Source organism: Corylus avellana, chromosome 11 (genome assembly GCF_965113065.1).
Source record: "Corylus avellana chromosome 11, dhCorAvel1.hap1.2, whole genome shotgun sequence".
Lineage (NCBI taxonomy): Eukaryota > Viridiplantae > Streptophyta > Magnoliopsida > Fagales > Betulaceae > Corylus > Corylus avellana.
This window is the reverse complement of record NC_142500.1, coordinates 1,001,060-1,016,817: the sequence shown is the minus strand read 5'-3', so window position 1 is coordinate 1,016,817 and position 15,758 is coordinate 1,001,060. Positions and strand designations below refer to the sequence as shown.

Below are 15,758 nucleotides of genomic sequence, written 5' to 3'. Positions count from 1 at the left end.
CAGAGCTTGTTGGAATGTTAAGATTTTCAAAGTCAATGATTATTGAAAGTATATACTCATAATAAGCATAATTGTACACGATTTTGACTGTATATTGTATAATAGGAAAACTGATTAAGATAATTTTATATATAGCTATACCAACTATTATTAATTATGTGTAGCATTACTCTTAACTTTATGTAGATTTTTTTTTCAATAAAATTGAATGTACTTGTTTACATTGATAATAATTTTTTATATTTCCTATATAATTCTCAAACTATACTTGAATTATGACACTATAATTCTCAAAAAAAAAAAAAAAAAAAAAAATCAACTTAACAATCAAAATTTTAAAATCTAGAGGATTAATAATTCTCACCCTACATTTTTATGTAACTAATTAGTCTTGGTAATAGACAACACAACTTGCATTGCTTATTACAAAAAATTCAAACAACAAGAATTGATTTTTCCTGCACAGTAATTGTTGAACACCTCTCTTATCGGCTATTGTAGTGGAGTTTCTCTTCATTGATTTTAAGTTAGTTGATTTCAGTGTAATATTTTTCGCTAAGATAACTAAGATTTTCTACCGTCGTTGTAAGTATGTAAATGTCATTTAAAGCAAGTCAACCTTTGGACTATTTAGACTCGTTCGCTAGTGCTTTTTAAGACTACTTCAAATAACTCAACACAAAGTTATTTGTACATTTATATTACATCATATTAAAAAAAAAAAAAAAAAAACATTTTAAAAAGCATTAGCAAACCAGCAACTTTCTTAGTCAATGGGCCGTTGTTTGACTCATTTCCAATTTGTTTGTGTTTTTTAAAATTTTTTTGACATTATATTGACTATTTTTGGATAATTTTTGGGCTCTCCATCCCTTATTTGTATATTTTGTATTTTAAATGAAATATTTATCTCATGACAAAAAAAAAAAAAAAAAAAAAAAAATCAGACTATGATTTTTACCTCTCACATCGGCAAACATCGTCTGATGATCTTCGTAGTCATATAATCAAAATAGTTATAATCACAATATCACATACAAACTCTAAGCTGATCGAGCCGGCTCAACTTTTCACTTCCATTTATGCCCCCACTCCAAAACCCACTCTTAAATCCTCATCAAAACAAAGCATGGGCATAACGGTAACTTCGGTATAGCCAATTTCGTTGCCGATCAAAACACAGGGTGCTTCGTCCTCCATGGCTTTGTACGAACCTTCGATTTCGAGCTCCAACTCGTACTAACCCCAAAATACCCAATTCGGAACCAGTTATTGAATCTCCAAATCTCAGAGTCGTCGCACGCGAGAAAAAGCATCGACACTGATACCCCAATTGAAAAGGTATACAAATTTATGTGTATTTTAATATGTGCTGATTTAACTTCTAGGGTTTCATTTTTTTTTTCTAATTTTTCTTGTTGGGTAATTGAAGGCAGATTTTTTTGGTTCGATTTCTGGGGTTTCCTGTTGATTTAATTCCTAGGGTTTCCTTTTTTGGTTTGCGATTTTTTTTTAAATGAACTCAGATTGAGAAAAAAATATCGAAAATTTGAAAAGAAGACAGTGGTTTAAAACTTCAAGAGTATTTAATTTTATTTTGAAACTATATTAGAATGATTTTAGGAAACGGAGGAATTTAAACAATCACAGATAGAGAAAATGTAGGAAAATTTTCTTGTGCCCTCATTGGGCGTGATTTGAATGGTGAATGATAACTTAGGAAGTGAACTTGTTTTTCAAATGAGGAAAGATCATTAACAAAATTGCTACTCATACCGACTGTTTTTTAGAGAAAGTATGTGCCAACTGATGTTGCAAGGTAGCTTTCAAAATTAATGGTATGACCCGCCATGTCAATTGTGGTAGTACAATTGCAGCCATTGGTTGGGTGCAGGCAATTGTAATTTTGGTTCTGGTCATTTTGGTGTTTTTGAACTTAGTTAATTGCCAATTATATTTAAGGAGCTGAGATTAAGGGCTAAGAGGGTGAGCCATAGCTGAATTTTATTATGTGACTAACATTAATCAAATGCACAATGGTTTGTTATTCTTGATCTATTTATGCTCTCCTTGACCAAGGGGGTGGGGGTGTGGGGATTGTAAATTTGCTATATCTCATTATAAAACAGTTCAAGATTGGAGTCCGGGTTCTGATTTCCTTTGTTATCAATGCAGCATGTAAGTCGCCATGTCTGAACTCAGTAATATTTTACACTAGTTGTAACAAATTTAATATTGATGACAACAGGTTTGCATTATAGAGAATCGCTGCAAAGATAATTTTACGAGGAGGTAGTTGCTTAAGTTTTCTGGGATATTAGTTTTGTGGCACTTTTTTGCTTGTTCCTACTCAGGGACAAGACAAATTTTAGGAGCTTGATAGCATGGTATTTAATAATAAGCTTGTTAGTTTTTTGAATATGTTAACTTACTTTGATTGACAAAATCTTCAAACAAGTTTGCAAAGACTATGAAATCGCTTAGATTATGAGTCAATTTTGAGTTGATTTGCAATGCATGGATAACAAGTTATATACGCTTAAAAAAAGTGCATAGCAAAGAGTGCATCTAGATGAAAAAGTGGCAGTACAAGAAAATTTAGAAGAGATGAATTTGTTAGAGGCTAGAGGTACACCAACTGAAAACGAAGTAATACATAGCAGTTTCAAGGATTTGCTTAATTTGAACCTTCTTTGTTTATGAAAGTACGGAAGTACCCTTTTCTGGCAATCAGCTGAATGCTAAGAAGACGAGTGCTGGTTTTATTTATTTATTTTTTGGGAGTCCATTAGCAATCTCTTTATTTGTTGTGTGTGTGTGTCGGCACGCTCCTGTGTTCCTTTATTTATTTTTATTATTTTTATTTATTGGTTTTATTTATTTATTTATTTACTTTTCGGATTTCCCATCCATCCACTTTAAAAATTTGACAAATTCTATAATCTATAGGAAAAAAAAACAGAATCCAGATATCTGTGGAGGATATTGTAGTCCCTTCTGTTTTGGATCATGAAGGTGTGAAACTGGGTGATATCATAGATTTTAGGAGCTCTATGCTTTTTGTTATTGCTCTTATTCACAAAGACATTTTTTTTTTCTAATTTTTTACTTGGGCTCACACAGTGCATGCTCAAACATTTTCTGCAATGAACATTTGGTGGTTCATTTGAACCTCAAATCTACTTCTTGTTTCAAGTTATATCTTTATCATTGAGGAACTTAAGATGTGAACCCCCTACATGTCATGTAATTTGGATGTGGATTTGTTTTCACCATTGCAGGAGCATTCTCTGGATCAGGCGGTCATTGTAAATATTTGCATTAATTTCGCCTTTATGTGCTATAGTACTACAACTTTGTCATGCACCACTATGTTTTCTGGGTTTGTGACACAGAGGATGAGTGGAAACTAATGCAATGGCAACATCTAGCAAATTTGATATGCCTTCTGGTAGTCCAGATAGACCATTGTACACCAGTGGGCAGCGTGGATCCCACATTGCTGGTCCATTGGACAGATCAGGTAGCTTTCGTGAGAGCATGGAGAATCCAATTCTATCTTCTCTCCCGAACATGTTGAGAAGCAGTTCTGCAGTAACACAAGGAGATGTAGTGAACTTCTTCCAATGCTTGCGTTTTGATCCGAAGACACTGGTTACAGAGCATAAGTCTAGTCGTCAAGTGGAATTTAAACGTTACGTGGGTGGTTTACTAGGCGTTTCACCAGATGATTCTCCATCCAGTTCTTCAAAAGGCAAGCAGCTACCATCTCCGTTACCAGAGGAAATCAAACGAGTAAAGGCTTGTCTTCATGAAAGCCATGTTAAGGCGAGGTAGTTCTTCATATACTTTGCATTTTAGATTGAAGTTGTAACTAGTTATAACACTGTAATATTTAGCAGGGCACGGGTGAAAATTTTCGATGAATCCTTATGTGTCTTCAACAAATGCTTCCCAAGCATACTGTCAAAGAAGAGATCTCGATCAGAAAGTTTTTCTAGTGACCGGTCTGGTGTGTTGTCAAGTGATCGGTCAGTCCAAGGGCCAAATGTAGGTAAAATCGGAATTCAGAGTCACACCGTCACCAGTGGTTTTGAACTTGAGCAGCAAAAACCAGAAGAACGGACTAAAAATGCTGTCCCAAACAAGCGCACTCGAACTTCTTTGGTGGATGTGAGAGTATGTAACTTGGGATGAATATCTCATTTAATTAACTTGCAAAAACTATTTTATTTTTTCATTGTGCTTCCTGTTCTCTCTCTCTCTCTCTCTCTCTCTCTCTCTCTCTGTATGTGTGTGTGTGTTTGGCTTTTTGCTTTTTGACAAGCACCGGATGGCAAGATGGCAATATGGTTATCGGTGCGGATATGATTCTTTTGTACATGGAAGCTCTCTTTCAGTTAATTTTTCCTTTTACGATTATCACTTAGTTTGATTTCTTTTTGTTATTTTCCAGATTAGGTGAGAGCATATGATACTTATTGTTCTTTATATAATTTTATTTAGTTTGGTTTTATCAGGTGTCTTATTTACTTTGTAGTTCTCGAGTTTATATGTACATGTGATTGCATGAATTTATATGTGCACCTATTAGGCTATACTGTTCCTATTGTTGTTATATTATATATTTGTTGTTCTAATGGACTTTTTTGCTTTAAAAATGTATATTTGGTGTACCCAACTTTATGTCTAACATGCACATTGTCTGTATTCTTTTAAATCTAGATGGATGTGCGGAGTAATGCTCTTGTCAGGCCATCTGGGGTTGTAGATAGGGAGAGGGAAATGCTAAGGATTGCAAATGGTGGTGCAGTTCAGGCTGAGGATCGAACATTACCTATTGGTGTTGATGGTTGGGAGAAGTCAAAAATGAAGAAGAAGCGTTCTGGGATAAAGCCAGATGTTTCTCCAAGTACATTGTCAAATAAACCAATTGATGGCTACCGGGAACCTAAACAGGGAATACAGCAAAGGCCTGTCGCTGATGCCCGGTCAAGATTAAGTAATGAATCCCATGGTTTCAGGTATGACTTCTTACGTCTATTCATGCATTTATCCATAGTGTCTATTTGAACCCTTAGCACAATAGCATCTATTAAATGCATCCACTTGGCAGTGCTGGTATGTTTAGTTGCCATTTTGTTGTAGGATTTATTTATTTTTTTCCTAGGAAGAAACATTGGAACATAGCCCTCTGTAGGGCACAGTTGGCCTTTATAATCATTATGAGCCTTTACTGACTAATATTAAAACTCCAGAACTGGTCATAGTTGAAGAACTCATGACAATATGTTCAAGGCTTCTGTGAGAATATTGTGGTGCTAGATAGGATTGATAATGAAGACGATGTTCTTTATACTGCAATTTCATTATTTATTTCTTTTCTACGATCTTTATTTCTTTTACTTATCAAAATAATATTTTTCCTTTTTGCCTTTCCCCCCTTATATATTATTCTTATTCTTATTAGGAAATCTAGACTTTCAAAAGGGTTAGAGCTTCTATTTTATGCTTCTGAGGCTGTTATTGAAAAGTATATTATTCTTATACTTTTTTACAATAAGACTAGTAAAAAAATATCAATTAGCATATTTTTTATAGTAGTAATTGATTAAGAAGACAAGGGGGTAGAATAGGGGAAGTAATGACACACGTATATGGTGAACTTTTGTCCATTCTTTTATATTCAATTCATTTATTACGTTTTCTGTATGTGTCTTCATATAATGCTGTATTATCCTTATATAGGCTACCCTCGAGGTCAAGGAAAGCACCTCAATGCTTGATATTAATGATTAAATTACCTATGGTTACACCTCAATGCTTGAGGTGCCTGAACTATTGCCATAGGATGTAGCCGTGGTTCATATGACACTTCAAATTTACTGAAGTGCAGGAAAATATATTTACAATTTCTTAAACTTAAAGTATTCCTTTTTTATTTTTCAAATCAGAAACTGACTTGGTCTATTATGCCATATTGTTAAAGCATTGTCCTAGTAAATCTCTGTTTAGATGTTGTGGCTCTTTGGAAGCAATGGTGATTGGTTAACATTCTGGGAATAGAATTCAACACATAATTTGAATTGTGAAGAATGAAATTGTTCTTTCCTCAAGGCTTTCGCCTAATTGTATAGAGGGAAAAAGGTTTGCCTTAAATGAAGACAAAATTAAGTGTAGGGGAAATTTAGATATTAGGGTCTCTGCTTCAAGTGTTGTTCCTTTGAACATTTGGCTCTAACCTTTGTGAAACAAACTTGAATTAATTTGTGTTTTGACAATTATCATTTGTAGTTTGTCATCTAAGAGGTGATATTGATATGTATCTCTATATAGGCCAGGAGTCCTTAATGGAGCTGTTGGAGTTGGAAAATCAGATGGTATCTCGCAACAGACTGGCTTGGGCATGCGTTCCTCCATCCCTAGGACTGACCCCGAGAATAATTCCCTTACAAATGATAGGAGAGATCGTCCTATTGGATCAGATAAGGAAAGGGTGAATGTTAGAACCGTCAATAAGTATGTACAGCATCCTTAATTTTCAAGTTTGTTTTTAGTAATTTCATCCACTTAACAATATTATAATTGCTTTCCTTTTTCTATTATGTTAGCCTTCAGTTTACTAATGAAAGCTCCTTTTACTCTGATTCCTTTTGTTTTTGTTTTCTTAATGATAAAATCGTATATTTATTTACATTCTCTTTATTTTTTGCGGCGCTCAGGACAAATGTTCGGGATGATTTTAATTCTGCTAGTCCTACCTCAAACACGAAAATGAATGCATCTGTCCGGGCTCCGAGATCAGGTTCAGGCGTTGCACCCAAGTTGTCCCCTGTTGTCCATAGAGCAAATGTTCAGAATGATTGGGAGATTTCTAATTGTACAAACAAGCCCCCTGCTGCTGTTGGAGTCAATAATCGCAAACGCATGACATCAACACGGTCTTCATCCCCGCCTGTTGTTCACTGGGCTAGCCAACAGAAGACCTCCCGTACTGCAAGACGAACAAATCGTGTTCCTATTGTTTCGAGTAATGATGAAACTCCTAATCTGGATACTGGGTCTGATGTTACTGGTAATGACATTGGGTTGGGATTTGCCAAACGCATGCCTGGAAGTTCTCCTCAGCAAGTGAAATTAAAAAGTGATCCGTTGTCTTCAGCCACCTTATCTGAAAGCGAGGAGTCAGGGGCTGTGGAAACTAAATCCAGAGATAAGTGCAGAAAATCTGATGAGATAGATGAGAAAGCTGGACAGAATGTAACAAAAGTGTCCTCTCTGGTCCTACCATCAAGAAAGAATAAGCCAGTTGCTGGGGAAGAGCTTGGAGATGGTGTTCGGAGGCAAGGGAGGACTGGGCGAGGTTTTACTTCCACAAGATCTCTCATGCCAATGACAGTTGAGAAGCTTGGCAATGTGGGAACAGCAAAACAGCTCAGAAGTGCAAGACTTGGTTTTGATAAGACTGAAAGGTCAAACATTTTTGTCCTACATGCATTTTGCTGGTTGTCTAACAAATTTATATCCCATTTTGTAGTCTCGGGCCACATGGATTAAAATCTAATAGTTTTATGAAATCTTTTATTCAGCAAGGCAGGTCGTCCACCAACTAGGAAACTTTCTGACCGTAAAGCCTATCCGCGTCAAAAGCATACAGCGATAAATGCAGCAGCAGATTTTCTCGGTAGTTGAACTACAAACTTCTTAGAAAATATTTATGAACCCTTGATTTTCTATGGTTACTTTTTCCTATGCTAATCAATTTTGGTTTGTCTTGTTTAGTTGGGTCAGATGATGGACATGAGGAGCTATTGGCTGCTGCAAATGCTGTTATTAATCATGGTAATGTTCTCACTGAATTTTGAATCCATCTTACTTCTAAAATACTTGTAGTTTTTGGGTTAATTGATTTGTTTGTCACTGCAGCTCGTGCCCTTTCCAGCTCTTTTTGGAGGCAGATGGAGCTGTTTTTTGGTTATATATCTGATGCAGACATTGCTTTCTTAAAGCAACAAGTAATGGCCCACCTTTTCTAGTTCTAAAGACTACATGAGATATATTAATCTTGTCTCACAGACTGATGTTGCGATCATTATTGTGTTAAAAATGTGGTATCGATAAGTTGGCAGCATGATCTCATATGTTAACAAATTGAAATACTAAGGAAGCGATCCCCTTGACTTGATGGATACTTATTTGGAGTTTGTTTACTAGTCGAAGTAGAGTTCTAGTCCGTCGCAAGTGGCGTTCTTTGTGTGGATGGCGACTTTAGGACAAATATTAACTTGGATAATTTAGGAAAGAGGAATATTATTGTGACGGAGTGGTGCTGTATATGTAAGAAAGGTGGAGAGTCAATAGATCATTTACTCCTTCATTGTGAGGTTGCTACAGAGTTGTGGAGTGCACTTCTCTAGTTGTTTGGTGTTGCTTGGGTTATGTCTCACAGGGTGAGGGATTTGTTGGGAAGTTGGAGGGGGCAGTTGGGCAACCGTAATGCTTTGAACATATGGGGGCTGGCTTCTTTGTGTTTGATGTGGTGTCTTTGGAGAGAGCGGAACGCAAGGAACTTTGACGATTGTGAGAATGGATTGTTAGAAATGAAGAGGATGATGCTACAAACTTTGTATTTATGGAGAGTGGTAGTGTGACTGTTTCTAATTTTTCGGAGTTTTTAGAATTAAATTTTCCTGTCTCTATAATTTAGTGGTTTTCTTGTGTACTCCCTGGTTGCGACCCTCTACTCTTTGATTGTATATACATTACTTAACAAAAAGAAGTGGAGTTCTAGTCCCATTAGAAGAAGTTATGATCTAGAGTCTATATTGGTGTGTCATCGTGCTCAAGTAAGCGAGAATTGAATAATAGAAATTGAGTACTTTGGTTTATGGAAGACTTGTATGTCTAGACTCTTTCTTCTCTTCTCTTTTCCTTGGTTATGTTCACATTACTATTCACATGCACTGTTCATTCCCCTGGATTCAATATTCTTCTCCATTTTCTTCCTTTTCAACCCCAATCCATATCCATTCTGCCATACCTTTGAAACCCTCAACCCTCGATTTGTTCTCAACCTTTTGACCGCAACTATCCATTCCAAACATACCTTAAAATCTCTAATTTGTTAATGCCAGAAAATTTCCAGCACCCAGTTTTCTCTAAAACTATAACCCACCACCTATTTCTACTAAGGAAACTATAAACTGACTGATAGAAAGGCTGTCCTATGTAACTCACTTTAGTAAATCGTGCAATTTGATACTTACCAAAAAAATATATTATAAAGTAATTCTTACATTGTGGTTGATTTTGGTAGATGAAATATCTACCCTTAGATCTTTTTATATGATCATAGGATTGTGCTGTGGATACAATTTTCGTTGATGATAGGAAATTCAAATAGAATTTAAAAAAAGACGTTTAAATCGTTTTCTATTGAGTTGGAGCTCTTTATATTTTGCTTATTTTTGACTTTTTATCTCCTTTTTTATCTATCTATTTCTTGCTTCTTTGTTTCATCGTTTGAAGTTGTATCACTGCATCAAGGTTGTATTATGCCTGACAGTGCCCATTCTTAGGATGTTGGTCCCAATGTTTGGAATTTGAAGCATAATAGCCACATGTTTAAGTGTCACCTTTTCAGCCAGTATGATATTCCTTTGTCACTTAAGTACCATTTTTTGAAAAAATTTCTATTGTGGATGTGGGTTGGAGTAACATACTTGCCTTTTCAATGAATTTCATGGTTTCTTATCAGTGGAAATTAAATTATGATTTTTTTGATGTATAGAGTTCAAGACTGAGGAGTATCACTGTTTTCTTAGGCAAAATCCTATCATGTTTTTGACCTATTCTAATTTTCTTTTCTTTTTCTTTTTTGTTTTATCGGTAGGGAAATCTTGATTCCATTGCCCCTACGCCAACCCTAGTTCATTCTAATGTTGTTGGTTGCAATACTGTTCCTAATGGATTTGGGTTGATTGAACAAGAAAAAGAGATGGGGCTTGCTACTGAAACAACAAGCATCGAACTACTTGCAGAACAGTTAGTACCGGGCACAGGGGATCATAGTCTGATTCCCTTATGTCAGAGACTCATAGCAGCTCTAATATCAGAAGAGGATTGTAGTAATGGAAATGCAGACCTCAAATATAATGACTATGGAACTGAATTTGAGCTGGATGGAGAGTTGGAACCAAATAGTTTGAATCACCAGTCACTGGTTAGCTTTCAGTTTGCTGGGCCTACTGCTTTTAATGGTTATAGGATAACTGGGAAGGCAGAGCATGATGAACCTGAAAGCAATTTAGTGGACATCCTAAGCACAGGGATGAACTCAAGCTTTGGTCTTTCTCCAAATGGCTTACATTCGGACCAACCATTGATGCCTAACATGGCATGTTCAGAATTTCAGTATGATAATATGCAGATAAATGAAAAACTTCTCCTGGAAGTTCGAAGTGTTGGTATTTTTCCAGAACCTGTGGTAAGTTTACGTCTACAAGAACTTTCGCACTAACTTTACATTTTTTTTTAATATGCTATGGTCTCTGTTCTGTTGAACATCTGACGTCAGTAGTTATGTAGACATTTTTATTTATCAGCTCCTTTTTTTTTTTTTCCCAAATGTTTGGTTTCCACGTGATATCATCATTAAAACGCTCTCTCCTTGAAACTTCTTCCCTTTTCTGTTTTTTTTTGGGGGGGTTGGGGGTTGATAATGTGAAGATTATGGGGTTTTCTCTTTTTCTTTTTTCTTTGATAGGTAATATCAATTCATAAAAAAGTGCATAGGCCTTTTTTCTTGAGATGCTGGAATGCTTTATGTCATGCTTTTTTAGCTTTGTTGTTAAGGTCTGTTTATGTATAATGTTTATTGCATGTGGTTTGTTATTCAGCCTGACATGGCACAGATGGAGGATGAAGGAATCAGTGACGAAATCAGTAGATTAGAGGAGAAGTACCAAGGACAGGTACTTGATACTATTACAAAAGCCCTTACATCAAATTGAGTATCTCTTTTCTTTATTGTGTTCATTTTCAACTTCCAATCCTCTTATGGTTAGCATTTAATATTCTTATGTAATGGAAATATGCCTATACCTATTTTAGTTGAACAGGATTTAGAGTTGGAAATGTACTTATCAGTAAAAAAAAAAAATTGAAAAGAAAATCTTTGGAGTTGGATATGAAAAAAGAATATTCATTTTTCATGTGTCATGACGATGTTTATAACTGAACTTTTCTTCTTGCACTGAGCTAAACTCTATTCTTAAGATAGTGATCATATGAAAAAAAAGATTTGAAGTTGGATAGGGGAAAAAAATATTCATTTTTCATGTATCATGACTTCGTTTATAACTGGACTTTCCTTCTTGCACTGAGCTAAATTATATTCTTAAGATAGTAATCATATGAATATGTTTGTTGATGCATTAGGTTTCCAAGAAGAAAGGCTTTCTAGATAGACTGTTGAAGTCTGCCTCAGCCATGAAAGATCTCCAAGAAAAGTAATAATTATATTCTTCTGTCGTGATAAATTCTTTCTTTCACTGAAGTTTTTGTTCATCAAGTGTAAACAAAAACATGTATTCTTGTGTAGGGAGTTTGAACAACGTGCCCTTGACAAACTTGTTGGAATGGCCTGTGAAAAGTATATGGTAATCTTCGTAATGTTCATCCCCTTCTTTTGTCTTCAATTTAGTATCACTCCCGTCGTCTTTGTTTGCATGCAAATCTTGATGTAACAACTTTGCCTGGGCATAACCAAGAGCTAGAATGATGTTTTGTGAAAAGAAGAAAAAAACTACAATGAAAAATTAATTTTGGCAGCCCCTTAAAACGAAAAATAAAGCTTCCTTTAACTACTTAGGGTGGGCTCGAAGCAGGCGTTTGGTTAGAGATGGGATATTAGGGATTTGGGGTGAAAGTAGGTGTAAGGGTTTTCCTTCGCTGAGCAAGAGTGGGATGTACTACTGGTTGATCCCAGTCCAGTTTGAGCAGGACTACTTTTTATATAATAGAATGAAGAGCAAGCTAAGTGAATTCCAATGAGTCAAATTGTGACACCTCTCAGTCAACGGCTTGCATGCAACTTCTCTTGATACAACCAACTCATGCCATTGCCATTCCAGTGCTAAAGGAACTAGACCCTATGCAAAGCACCTATTTTGCATAGAGCTGGATTAAGTAGGTGTAAGGTTGGACTATACAGAAGAAAGAAGCAAATAGTAGAAGAAAAGAAGAAAGAATAGAAGAGAGAGCATCTCAAGCCTTTCGATCCAGGTTTATTAAGTACCATATTACTGCATTTCCTGGAGTAATATCAACTATTGGAAAGTTTCCTAAAATTTATCTAGTAAGGATGATCTTATCAGTTTCCATTTTTCCTTTTTAGAGGGAAAGATATTGTTGACTACCCTTCCATTTTTGAAGATGAGAATCTTTAGCGTTAAGATGGAGGAAGGGGAAAAATTCATTAAGAAAGAAAAAAAAAATGGAAAAGTAATATATTTTAGGTGTCAAGGAACTTCTAAACTGTGCTGTTTATAATAGACAATTGTCTTGGCCTAATGGTAAAACACAACCATCATGAAGCGGACACTGTGGCTCAAATCTATTGCTTGCAATTAAAAACAAAATCAGATTTAATGATGGTTTTCCTGCATTACTTGTAGATTTGCTTCAAGTGTGATTGTCATTGACAATTATTATTGGTTCCATATGAAAACCATGTGTACTGAAATGGGCCAAGGCCCTTGGTTTTGGTTAGAGGGTGTTGCTTGTGCCAATTTTTTTTTCTTGAGCAATACAAAGGAAACAGGCTGGAGGGGGAGATCCTTTCCATTCTTAATTCTAAAGGATAATACAGGTAAGGAATTTGTGGGAAAGCTTCCAATAATTTGGTGGGAAGCGGCCCATCTTGCTGCTTGATGTGCTCTTGAATTAGCACTTCTGCTAATTTTAGATGCAGTCCAGCTTTTGAAGAAGAGGAGGTGATTGTGCAGGTCGGAGAAAATTGGATTTATGTGCCAATCTGTGGCGAGCCTGGGATGGTTTATGGCCTGGGAGGCAATATGGGTCTCCTTCTAGAATGAGAGGATAACTGCCCATAGACGCTGCTAGCTTGACTGTTAGTAGTGCTGCTTGTGCCATTTATTACTCTTAATAAGTGGATGTAAATCTGTTCCTGTCTTCTTCTTTTTTGGAACCTTTTGTTTGTTCTTCTCAATAAGATTTGAGCCTAAGACCTACTGGATCGCAGAGTATTGCTAGTAGTTTGTCATTGTTAAATTTTAGCTTTGACTCAATTGAGGAGTGGTATTCATGAAAAAAATTAAGAGAAAGCCACGGGCCAATCTGTTAAAAAAGCTGGCAGTTAAGGTCTCTAAGCACATGTTTTTATAGAGAGCCTTCTTTTTTTGTTTCTCTTTAGATACAAACTTACCTCTACTGGATAAATAAAAAATAATAAAATCTTGAGAATTATACAAATGGATGTTTAGTTGAAAAGTTGTTATCAAAAATGGTGTATCATCTGGTTTTGTAAGTTCGAAGCAGCAGCTTTTGATCCGAATATACTGACCCTGGTGGATGACTTGTGTTTGAAATGTACTCTCTCTCTTCTTTGGTTTCTGTGTGTATTTGATATGTATATTCATCCCATGTTTAGTTATGTATTTTCCTACTATTTCTTGGTGCCTTTTTTTAAAAAATTAATATTAGTTGAGGTTGTCTAGATTATATTGAAAAAAAAAAATTGGCTATCATGCCGTGGCTATCATATTGTTAAATGCTGCTGGAGTTCTGTTTTGTAAGTTTGATTTGGAAACATGGTAGATTGAATTTAATACAGTTGTTGTTTTATAGACTTGTTGGGGTACTCATGGAACCAGTGGGAAGGGTTCCAGTAACAAATCTGCCAAGCAAGCTGCCTCAGCATTTGTTAAACGGACATTAGAACGATGTCATAAATTTAAAGATACAGGAAAGAGCTGCTTCAGCGAGCCCTTATTTAAGGACATGTTTCTTTCTGGGACTTTCAACCTTGATGGTGCACGACAAGCTGATACTACCACAGAGGGTGAATCAACCAAACCATATGCCTCCATCCGTTCTCTGGAAGGTAGGTTTTCTGGTATTTCCTATGATGCCTTATGGGCAAAATAGTGGCATTCTGCTTAATGCTCTGTATATCTTTGAAAATGTGTTTTTATTTCCAATGTGTTCACTTGGAAAAAGGTCTTGGTGGGGTTTATACAGTTGGCAAATTTCTTTTGTCCTTTTTGTTTTGTGGTCATGAGTCATGATTAAGTTGTGGATTGTTGTTTTTTCATTTCTTTGCAGCTTCCATGGGTTCACAGCAAAGCCCTTCACAGTTTAGTCAGAATCTGGACAACCAGGATATTAATTCGATGGATGTGCTTACTCCTGTAAATCACTTGTCTGAACAAACTACTGGTAGTGGTAGAGAAGATACATGGTCAAACAGGGTGAAGAAGAGGGAGTTGTTACTTGACGATGTTGGTGGCACTATTGGTACTTCGAGTGCCCCATCAGGCATTGGTAGTTCTCTATCAAGTAGTGCCAAAGGAAAGAGAAGTGAGAGGGACAGAGATGGAAAGGGACACAGCAGAGAGATCTTATCTAGAAATGGGACTACTAAAATTGGTCGACCCGCTTTATCCAATGTTAAGGGGGAAAGAAAATCTAAAACGAAACCTAAGCAGAGGACAACTCAGCTATCTGTTTCCGTAAATGGCCTTGTTGGCAAGATATCAGAGCAACCCAAATCAGCATTGCCTTCTGTATCAAAGTCAAATGAAATTGCTACACGTAGCAATGTCAAGGGAAAAGATGAGTATGGCTTGGATGTATTGGATGAGCATGAGCCTCTTGATTTATCCCATCTACAGCTACCGGGAATGGATGTACTAGGTGTGCCTGATGATCTTGATGAACAAGGCCAGGATCTGGGTTCATGGTTGAACATTGATGATGATGCATTGCAAGATAATGACTTCATGGGCCTTCAAATTCCAATGGATGACCTTTCGGACTTAAACATGATGGTTTGAAGTTGCTTTCTTTGTATAGTCTTGTTCATTATACCATTGACACACGAGAAAAAGTCGCTGTTGTCAAGAAATGACCCGTTATGGATAGTCATTTGGCTATCGGGATCACAATTAGGTTATATAAATTCTTTTGTAGACTCTGCACAAGTTGATTTCGAGTGAACCTTTCGGATGTTTTGGATTTTGCTCCTGTATTAAGTTGGTGACTTCGACTGTAAATTTTTGTTCAAGGTACAAGTTAGTACGTCCTAGCAATTATATCTTTAGCAAACACTGGATCCTGGCTGTAGCTGTCACAAGTGAGAGAACAGTGCCTCTTGTATTCCTCTTGTACATACATTTTATATTTCCAATAAAATCAGCTTTTTATTCCATTCTCTCCTGGCCGGCTTACTTGTGTACTGAGGTATTTCCTTCTTTCCATAACTTTCAGTTTCTGATTCCTTGAGGATAATTTGCTTCTGTCGTCTTCTACAGTTAAAGTTGTGGTAAATGCATTATCTCATTCTAGGTTTTGTTCATCAAGGATTCTTTTCTTGAGAAAGTAGATTTCACTATGTAACAATCTGATTATAATCATAGCCAGGCTTTCATCAAACAAATAAATGACACTTTTGGTTTTTGCTCTTCACTTGGTTTCATTCGTACTTTATGTTACTTTTGGTGTATTTTCAGGTTTCT

At 36.1% G+C, this 15,758-nt stretch overlaps 1 protein-coding gene across 2 annotated transcripts; it reads left to right on the top strand.

Moving 5' to 3' along the window:
• Positions 1-1,147: 1,147 nt before the first annotated feature.
• On the top strand, positions 1,148-15,451 carry LOC132165276 (uncharacterized). 2 transcript variants are annotated; one of them, XM_059575770.2, is made up of 15 exons: positions 1,148-1,341; positions 3,282-3,833; positions 3,903-4,179; positions 4,726-5,024; positions 6,337-6,519; positions 6,723-7,472; positions 7,590-7,684; positions 7,783-7,842; positions 7,927-8,015; positions 9,893-10,486; positions 10,899-10,973; positions 11,440-11,510; positions 11,603-11,660; positions 13,870-14,125; positions 14,347-15,451. In XM_059575770.2, exons 2-15 carry the CDS (start codon positions 3,418-3,420, stop codon positions 15,075-15,077), a joined length of 3,954 nt encoding a protein of 1,317 aa, XP_059431753.1. In that variant the 5' UTR covers positions 1,148-1,341; positions 3,282-3,417; the 3' UTR covers positions 15,078-15,451. The 2 variants fall into 2 exon arrangements, with proteins under 2 accessions (XP_059431753.1, XP_059431752.1); XM_059575769.2 differs by having other exon boundaries at positions 3,900-4,179.
• The last annotated feature ends 307 nt before the right edge of the window (positions 15,452-15,758 follow it).